Consider the following 10518-nt stretch of genomic DNA (forward strand, 5'->3'; position numbering starts at 1 on the left):
CCATCTGACCTAGTGAGTCTTATAGAATTGCTGTTTCTTTGCTGAATTTTTGTCTAGAGGAATTATCCAATGATATCAGTGGGATATTAAAGTCCCCTACTATGATTGTATTGTTGTTGATCTCTCCCTTGATATCACCCAGAAATTGTTGTTCTTGTTTTTTTGTTTGTTTATTTGTTTGTTTTAATGTATTTGGGTGCTCTTGCATTGGGTGTATATATGTTTACTAGGGTTATATCCTCTTGTTGCATCTATCCCTTTAGTATTATGAAGTGGAATTCCTTATCTCTTGTTATGGCCTTCACTTTGAGGTCTATTTTGTCAGATATAAGTAATGCTACCCCAGAATTTTTTCTCATTTCCATTCACCTAAAGATATTTTTCCATCCCTTCACTTTCAGTCTGTGTGAGTCCCTTGTTCTGAGGTGGGTCTCTTGTAGACAGCATATATATGGGTCATGTTTTCTTATCCATTTAGATACTCAATGTCTTTTGATTGAAGCATTTAGTCTGTTTACATTTAAAGTTATTATTGATAGGTACTTATTTGTAGTCCTTTTTATTTTTTTGTGCCTGTGTTCCTTCTTTCCTTTGTATTTCTTCTTTTTACACCAGTCCCTTTAGCATTTCTTGCATTGCTAGCTTGGTGGTGATAGCCTTTTTTTGTCTGTGAAGCTTCTTATTTCCCCTTCAATTTTGAATGATAGCCTGGCTGGATAGAGTATTCTTGGATTCAGTCCTTTGCTTTGCATCACTTTGTAAATTTCCATCCATTCTTTTCTGGCCTGATGTGATTCTGTAGAGAAATCATTTGATAATCTAATGGGAGATCCCCTGTATGTAACTTTCCGTCTCTCTCTTGTAGCCTTTAAGATTCTCTCTTTGTCCTGAACATTTGCCATGGTAATTTTGATGTGTCTTGGTGTGGATCTTTTCGGGTTCACCTTGTTTGGGACTCTCTGTGGTTGTGTGACTTTTTTCTTCCCCACCTCAGGGAAGTTTTCTGATATTATTTCTTCAAATAGGTTTTCTAACCCTTGTTCCTCTTTCTGTTGTTCTGGCACCCCTAGTATTCATATGTTGTTTCGTTTTATGTTGTCCCATAACTCCCTTAGGCTCTCCTCCTGTCTTTTAATTTTTTTCTCCAATTGCAGTTCAGTTTGGGTGTGTTTTGCTTCCCTGTCTTCTAATTCACTAATTTGGTCCTCGGCTTCTCCTAGTCTACTGTTGAAACTTTTCATAGTATTTTGTACTATAGCTTTATCACTCTTTATTTCCTCTTGATTCTTACATAAGTTGTTGATTTTTGTTCATCCATCCAGTTTATGAACTGTATGACACTTATTCTGAATTCTTTTTCTGGCATTTTGCATGCCTCCATTTCACTTAGCTCCTTTTCTGGCGATTCCTCCTTTTCTTTCCTTTGGGGCTTACTTTGTCTCCCCATTTTTGCTTTCATCGAAGGGTCTAGGTATCCAGTGTTGCGGGGGTTGCTCATTGGGCAGCGGCGGCTACTTGGGTGCTGGCTGCTCCTCAGGCTATTGTGGTAGCAGCTTCTCCTCAATTGGCAGTGGCTCCTTGGGTGGGTGCTGCTCACATGGCAGCTTGCATCAGTGGTGGCTCCTCCAGCTGGCAGGGGCAGGCAGCTCGCACAGCTGCTGCTCCTCAAATGGGGGTGGGCAGCTTGTATGACTGCTGCTCCTTGGATGGGGGTGGGCTGTGCATTGCTGCTGCTCCTAGGACAGGGGCAGGCCACATGCGGCTACTGCTCCTCAGATGGGGGAGGGGTATGCATGGCTCCTGCTTGTCAGACAGTGGTGGGATGCTCGCGTGGATGCTTCTCATGCAGTCGCAGTGCCCTAGGCTAAAGCTTTGGATGGCTTCTGGAGGGGAGCATGCTTTGGAACTCACTGGAGCCCAGGGTTGGGGTGGCTGGAGTCTCAGTGTCCGTGGGACTGCAGCCAAAGCAATAGGTCCCTGGCAGGGGTGGCTGTAGAGTCCCAGGTGATGTCTGAGGGTAACCTGGGTGGAGGTTAGGCTGAGCTACCAGTCACAGCAGCTCTCCCCTTCAAGGTGGCACAACTTCTGTGGTAGAACCAGCCACCCTGGGCCTGTGCAACAGTACAGAGGCTGCCCCACTAGGCAAGTCCAGTCCGCCAGCCCCTGAAGGTCCTGCGGGCTCTAACTATACTTCATTCACATACACACACACACACACACACACACACACACACACACACCACATGTAAATACATTCCCCTTTCACTCCCTCCCTCATTCCTGCTCTCTCCCTCACTGCCATCCTCCCAGCTGCCATCTTCCTGCCTCTGTAGTTGAATCTGGAGTGTTATTGACCCATTCGTGCGTGGAGTCTCTTCTCTAGATGTCTGGTTATGTGGCTCACTCTCTATCACATTTATATACAGAAAGTAAGGTCAAGGAATTGGATGAATATGGGAGGACCTCAGTTCAGTATAGAGGAGGTAGAAAAAGAATGAGTGGATAAGAAGAAAAAAAAGAAAGAGAAAGAAAAATATTTTTAAAATTTTTTAAAAATAGGATAAATAATAAAAAATAAAGATAGAATGATAAAAAATAATGATAAAAGAAATAAAAAAATAAACAAATGAAAAGCAAAAGAAAATAAAGAAAAAAGAGATAAAAAATAATAATAAAATAAAAGTGAAGTGTCATTTGTTTCCACCAAGTTTCAATGCCCCGTAGGGACTGGTTTAAGATCCCACTCTTCTGTACTGTCTGCCACTTCTCAGTTTCCTATTAGGTAGTCAGCACTGTGTTGAAGTTCCAAGCTGTCCACCAGTCCTTTGTTTGTGTCTATCTCCACCACCTTGACTGCCAGCAGGTGGGACCAATCTGCCCACTTAGCCTGCCTGCCCACTTTCAATCTTAATCTCTCAAACAGCTGTTTCTGACAAGGCTATAGTTGGGGAGGTTGCCATATCACTTTCTAGGACTGAACAGCCTCTCTTCAGCCCAGTCCCTGAGGGCTCTCAGGGATTATTCAAAAAAAATTTTTGTATCCTTTGTAATCCTCAGGGTGTAGTCTGGGTGTGGCTGTATTGGTTGTCTGGAGACTGCAAGGAAAGGCTATCTCTTCAGGAGAAAATGGCTGCTTAGGTCCGGAGTGTCAGGAATGTCCAATGCCAGACTCCTGGCCACATCTCCCTGACCTGCTCTTCTCCACAGCCTCTTCCCAGACTCCACAAATCTGCACCTCCACCTGCACCTCAGCCACAGGTGAGTGTTTATATTTGAAAAGTCCTATGAATGGGGTTTAGCAAATAAAATTAAAGACCAAAAAGAGGGAAAAGAGCTGAGCCACTGCAAGTTTCTCTCCCCGCTGGCACCACATGGCTTGGGCAGTTGTTCAGGCTGCCCCCTTCAGGCTCAGCCTCTTGTGGCTGTGGGCTTAGAACTAGAATCCCCTGATGCCAGCAACTCTATGGACTTCCTTTCCACAGTCAGATGTTATTCCTGTCCCCAAGGGATGCGGCAGCTGTGCAGCTTCCTTCTGACCTTCTGGGCAAGGTGTTGCAACTCTCCAGCCCAGATACCCAATTTTACTGTTCTCCAGGTGTCCTCTGCCCTTCCCAACTGCAAATTGTGTCACCAGCTGTGTCTACTTCGCCAATTCCAGGTGGATGTTATTTGATTTAGTTGCTGCTTCTATCTGCTCCGGAGTAAGGCTCGGGACACATCTGCCTATTCAGCCACCATTTTGTCTCCTCTTGAGCCATTAGTTTTTATGTCTGTAGTCAGGAAGCCTGAGAGTATAAAACTTACAAGAGGCACTGGCAGAGTGTGGAAACTGTCAGCAGAGCAGCCACCTATGAAATTAACATGATATCAAAAGCTTCAATGTTTATTTACTGGAAATATATGGACAGGATGCAAAGCAGTTCTACAGCTGCTGCCTTGTTGGGGAGAGGGGGTGACAGTGATGGTGAGGGCCACCCTGCCTGTCCCTTCTCATCAGCAATGAGGTACTGGTAGTAGAATCAGCCAACCCCCTGGTTAAGAATCCCATTTTCTCTTCTTGACTGGCTGAAGAATAGCCCTCATGGACAACTTGCATCTTCAGTTGAGTTTATCCAAAAGTAATCTCCCTCTTGTTCCTGAGTTCCAATGATGGGGTGAACAGGGGTGGGTCCCTGATTGGGCCAGGTTGAGATCACATGATTAAAACATGGCAAATCAGTAATGCCGCCAGCTGGAGGAGCCACCACTGTTGTGTTTCAGGGCACAGAGATTAGGTTAAGTGCAGAGAACTGAGATTCAAGGTTGTGATGGCCCCAGGTAGGGGCTGCCATCTTGGGGAGGTCAAACTCAGCTAAGGGCATGTTTATAGGTGAGAGAGAACCTTGGTTGGCAGACATGAGGAGAATGATACAGATATGCAGAGGAGCAAAGATGAGAGACATCCTAGCTCCTGGTAGAGACAGACATTGACAGATGGTTTTCACTTTGGGACAGGAAAGCCTGGAAGTTCATTTTGCAATTGTGTTTCTTCAAATTTTTCTGTAACTTGACATTAAAAAGATTTTTTTAAATGGCTGATATCCACTGACAGTGGCCCTAACACAGAAACTTACCCCAGGACTGAGGTGACAAGAAATCGACCTTCAGATAAAGTATGGAATTAGTGCCCCTTGGGATATGGAGGCAAAGCTGCTCACTATGTTGTGCTCATAGTTGTTGGGACCCAGACCTGGGGCTTATCAAGATCCAGGCTCAGGGACCAGGAAGAAAAGCAGAATCAGGAACATTTACCAAAGCTCACCTATGTCACTCCCTGCATCCTCTGCAAACTAGAAATTTGGCTCCTGGAAACTCCCAGGCTGACTTTTCCTGGCCCCAACGCAAAGAAAAACAGATACTGATATTCTCTGGCTTCATGTTCAAACATACTAGGGAAGGATTCTGATTAGCTGCACTTGGGCAAGTGCCAATTTCTTGTCCACTCACAGCAGCAAGGAGATGTGGGTATGGATTGGGTCAGGTGCCCTCCCCTAGAGCAGGCTACGTCTGGGGTGGTGGGTTCCATAAGAAAACAGCATCTCTAGTCATACCACATGGTTGGGGTTGGGCATCACCTCACACAAGGCAAAAAGAGCACTGATGTCTACTCTGTTCTTCTAGCACAAAGATTGGGGTGTTAGAACTGTTCCTATTACCTACTTCTCTCCAAGGGGACTACTTGGCCTTTACTAATGACAGCTGTGCAGTGCTGGGCTGAAAGCTTATTTCTACTTCACCTTTTGTTATGCAGAAGTGATATCAGCACATGGGCTGATTTCCCCCATGATTATATGCTAGGTGCATGGATAATGGGTAAAATTGTCATTTAGCCCAAAGGCCCCAGCTTTCTCAGTGATAAGGATCAGCAGAGCTCTTCCCCAAACATTCAGATTCAGTAGGGCTCGACCAGGCCTAGTAGTCAAGATTCTGACCTTATCTTATCTTGGAGCTGGCTTGGGAACCACCCCTTGGAGGGTGAACCTTTCACCTGGCCTGAAAAAAGACCAACCTGGAGGGATGGATGACACCTGAGCATTTTTAGAGTGGTAGTGTGTACCTTGGCTTCACACTAAAATCACTTGGGGGACTCTTGAAACTCCCATTACCCAGTCAGCACCCCAGACTGTTGAAATCAAAATATCTGGGAGTGGGAGGTGGGTAGTTTCAAAGCTCCCTGGTGATTCCAATGTGCAGTCAGGTTTGAGAGCCACTGACTGGTCTAGAGAAAGCCACCATTTCCACTCAACACACACTCCTACTTAGAGACTCCACCCCTCCCACATCTTGGAAGAGGCGGTCAGTGTGGACCCTTGACCTAATCCTGGCCCATCACAATTTCTCTTGGGAATTCAGAATTAGATTCTGAGACAAAGTTGCAGCAGGGAGTTGAAGCTGCCCTGGTAGCTGTACCCCTGATTGGGTAGCAGAGGAAGCCACTGGCTCTGCACAAACGTACAGGTGACCGGAGCAGCTGTGCGGCCAGAAGCTGAGCTAAGAGGAGAGGAAGCTTCTTGTGATAGGCTTCCCTGAGACTAAATCCTTTCAGAAACCCCTTGTTAGAGATTATCTTTTTTTTTTTTTTATAAATCTATATAGTTTTATTAAAACAAAAACTGACAGTGTTGTATGAAGTTTACATTTAAACAAAGTTTTCACAGAAATCTAACACATGCCTAAAAGGATTTTACAATGAAGGTCTAGATGTAGGTCTGGATGATGTCAAGAACTGACGGATTTCATGAGTCAAGACAGCATTTTGGGTAATTAATTCTTGGGATAAAAAAAGAATTTTTGTTTTGTGTCTTAAAGTGAACCACTGCCCCAGTATGAAAGTGAAAGTTTAATCTTCTCCTGAGGCCAGGGCTTTTGAAATAATCCAACTCTTGAAGTGATTCAATGAACTTGTGCTGTCAGTGGCTGAACCCTGCCACCAATGGTTTCAGAGTTCAAAGTTCAAAAAACAGAGAGGCTCCAAGAGTTTCTCCATCCTAAAAGCATGGGCCCCCTCTTTACTCTCACACCTCCTATACCATCCCCTTCTCCTCCCCCCAAATACCTCAGCCAGGAGCTTGGATGGACAAGCTAATGTCTATAGCTTCATAATTAGGAGAGAAAGGGTCTTGTCAATTTTAAGAATTAGCACCTCTAAGACAGAATGATCTGCCTATATATATGCTCCAATAAAAGACTTTCCCTTCTCAACTAATTTCCATCTCTCTTCCCCCTGCCCCAAATGGCAACTTTGGTAACTTATCCACTGGCTTAGTCCTTTGTTGGGAAAAGAATTAATCTCCGGCAGGGAACACCTTGGACTGTGAGTCTCAGGCATTCACAGCTTTTAAACAGTCTCTCAGAGTCCTCAATTAGATTGTCAATTACATTTTTTTTAAAGAAAATATTCTGGACACAAAACCAAATCATTAGTTGTTTCTTCTTTTCATTGTTTCACCATTTCTCCAACCAGGTCCCAAATTTTAATAAAAACAATCCTACTCATCTTCCTTCCTACCCCATCCCTCCCACCCCAAATAATACAGCAGTAATAGCCAAAAACTACACACATGCTACGCTGTAAAAATGCAGTTAACACTATTGGGAAGAAGGCTGTGGGTTGTGGAGATGCGCTTTGAAGATCTACAGTATCTTTTTGCTCTCACACATACCCATTCTGCGAGTTTTGTCCTTCATAGAAGGCCCTTCGCTTTTCTCAGCAAAGTGCAGAATGAATTGCCTTGAAACACTTCCCCTCCTTCCCCTCCACATGGATGGGTGTGCAAACTATACAGCATGGAACGGCTTTAAAGCACTTTCTGCTGTAGGGCACAGAACTATACTGGCTCTTCAAAGGACATCTTCTCAAGCCACTTCTATGGTATCAAGACAAGTAGAACTCCTTCCCCTCCCCACTTGAAACCCACAGTCAGATGTGACAGGGGCTGGTACTCAGGAGAGTTAATTCTTGTCATCTTTTTTGTCATCATCCTCTGAGGGATAGGAATGCCACGTCAGCCTTTCCTCATAGAAGGATATGACAACCTGGGGGCACTTGACATTGGCTTCCTTGGCTGGGACCAGGTCAGCCTCATCAGAGTTTTTCCATTTCATCAGGAACATGAGCTCTCCACTAGAGTCTGTAGCTCCAATAATCCGTTCAGGCTCCAAACCCCGGGCAAAGCCTCGAGGCTTTTCTGGCTCTTCTTTCTTCTTCTTTGGTTTGCTCTCCTCTCCCTTATCTTCAGAATCAGAGTCAGCTTTGTGTTTGCCTCCTTCTGATTTATCTGTCTCATGTGCTGTTTTCTGCGACTGTAAAAACTCAGCAATGAGGTCGGGGCAATCCAAGTTCTCTTCTGGCTCCCACGTGTTGTCTTCATCTGAGAACCTCTTCCACTTGAGGAGGTACTCCACTTTGCCCTTTACCACTCGACGGTCGAGAACTTTTTCCACCACATATTCCTCTTCCTCCTCTTCTAGCACCTCCTCCACTTTCTTCTTGTTTTGTTTTTTCCCCATAGTGCCCGCCAGTTTTCTGGTATAAAGGGTGACGCTGCTCAGAGCAGCGCCCAAGAGCAGGAGAGGAATCGGTGCTGCGCTACTGGCGCGTCCCGTCGGCGTGGGGCCCGGAGGAGTGGCGCCCAGAAAAGCAACAGGCCGGGTGGCCGCGGTCGAGCCCCTCACTGAAGGGGCGTACCGCAGACCCGAGCCAACGGCCCTCTCCTTAGCCGAACAAAAGAGCTTCTCACTCTGCGCTGCCGCTGCCCGCACTCTAGAGATTATCTTTAAATGGGCTTTTGTTCTGTTGTGGCAAATGGCACAAGAGAACGACAGCAAGCACCCAGAGGAATCAGGAAAGTTACCTTTATTACACAGGGGACTTTGGTCCAAAGCCTGAACTGCCAACGTGGGGAGGTTTTGTTATATATATATATCTTTTTGTCGAGGGCCCCTCAGGGTGGGCTTTACAACTCTGCCCAAGGCAGTTAGAATGGGGAAGTAAGATTACTGTTTAACTAAATACTGAACTATGCTGTAAGCCCCCAAAGTTGCCCCCCTATTTTCCTTCTCATTCCCTCCTCTTGTTCCACAAGCTAGCCTTAGCCTTGGGGATTAAAGAAGACTCAGGAATTGGAGATAAGGTCGCCGACCACTCTAGCTATTTCCTGCTGAAGGGGGGGAGGGAGTGATGAAAAAAGAGGGGTGTAGCATGCCAAGTCTTTATTATCTTCCCCAACGGGGTTGTAATAGTAATTTGGAGTAGCAAGGGCAGAGTTCTCCTCCCGATATCAGTCTGGGGGTTCCCACAACGCTTGTATAAATACAGAATAAAATTGTTAGAAAAATGAAAACTATAATTATTCAGAAATACCAAAGTCAGGTCGGTCAGCCGGATCTGCCATCTTCTTGAAGATGATCCACAGGGGGTGGTTCAGGTCAGAGGTCACCTTCCACTTTGGATGCTGATTGTCCAGCTGGTGGGCCGCTTTCACCCGGGAGTGGTGGATCCAGGTGTTCAGTCCTGCAACTTTTAGAGCTGAAGGGGTAGTTAGTACAACTGGATAAGGTCTCTTACAGGTTGGCTTAAGGCAGTGGTTCTCAACCTTGGCTACACATTAGAATCACCTGGGAATCTTTTTAAAATCCTGATTTCTGGGCCTCATCCTCCAGAAATTCTGTTTCTTTGTTACAGGGTAGGGCCACAACATTAGTAACAAAGAAGCAGAATTTCCGGAGGATGAGGCCCAGAAATCAGGATTTTAAAAGATTCCCAGGTGATTCTAAAGTGCAGCCAAGGTTGAGAACCACTGGCTTAAGGGGTTCCTTTTTCCAATCTTTTACCTAAACCTGGTCCCCAGCCTTGTGAGGGTGCACAGCTGATCCTAGAGAGATGGGCAATGAATCAGTAACCCATCAGTGGACTTCAAGGATAGTTTTCCCAGGTCCTTGTAGCTGTTTCTGAATATCTAACTTCTCTACTTCCCCCAAATCTCCCTTTGGCCGAATTAAGGGAGGGGGTCTGCCATATAGAATTTCAAATGGAGAGAACCCTACCCTGGCCCTTAGGGCATAGTGTACTCTCAGGAGCACAAGTGGTAAGATATCTGTCCAGGGTAAGTTCATCTCCTGGCATAGCTTAGCCATAGTCTGTTTGAGAGTCCGGTTCATGCGTTCTACTTTCCCTGAACTCTGGGGCCTGTAGGCTGCATGTAAGTTCCACTTAATTCCCAAGGCCTTAGCTACCTGCTGTACTACTTCAGCTACAAGGCTGAGCCATTATCTGACCCTATGGTTAATGGCGTTCCAAACCACTGAATTATGTTGTCTTCTCCGTATGGGTAGGATATGCCTAAACCCAGCCTGAAAAGGTGCCCTAATTCTGTAAATTCTACCTCTAGATTTTCAAAGGGAGCCTGTCCACAGTGCTGAATTCCTATGGGTCCTACAGGACCCTGCCTTGCATTGTTCTGTGCACAGAAGAGGCAGCTCAGAGAGGCTGAGGCGCATAAGGAGAGGAGATGGGAAATTAGATAGTATGTGCTTAACAAGGCTTCTAGAGCCTTCTTTCCTAAATGGGTAAGTTCATGCTGCTGGAGAACTGCTCTATGAGCTAACTCTTCTGGAACATAGACCCTATGATCTGGAAGTATCCACCATCCTTCCTTTGTCCTCTTATCTTCTTCTTACTGGGCTCATTCTTCTTTTTGAGGGGTGTATTTCTGAGGTTCAGGTAATTCAGGAGCCAGCATAATCTGAAATGGCACCACTCACTCCTTAGCAGCTGGCCTTGTCACTGCGTCTGCAGGACAGTTCTGAAAGGACAGAACAGGACTGATAGCTGTGTCCTTAACCCCTCTTCCAAGAAAAAGCCGCAGAATGTATCAGTTACTCAGCCTGCCCTTATCTTGGCCAATGGGAAAGCGGGGGAAACTAGCCCAAGGCCAAAAGTATGCTAGCCACCCCCCGTCTTTGTGTAACCAGACCCTA

The 10518-nt window shown here is 45.7% G+C and overlaps 1 protein-coding gene across 1 annotated transcript; it reads right to left on the bottom strand.

Annotated features, from left to right (window-relative positions):
• Positions 1-7461: 7461 nt before the first annotated feature.
• Positions 7462-8114, bottom strand: LOC308521102 (chromobox protein homolog 1-like). Its single transcript, XM_081093940.1, has one exon. The coding sequence runs from the start codon at positions 8047-8049 to the stop codon at positions 7492-7494; it is 558 nt and encodes a 185-aa protein (XP_080950066.1). The 5' UTR covers positions 8050-8114; the 3' UTR covers positions 7462-7491.
• Between the last annotated feature and the right edge of the window lie 2404 nt (positions 8115-10518).

Source organism: Myotis nattereri (assembly GCF_964212035.1).
Source record: "Myotis nattereri genome assembly, chromosome: 1".
NCBI lineage: Eukaryota > Metazoa > Chordata > Mammalia > Chiroptera > Vespertilionidae > Myotis > Myotis nattereri.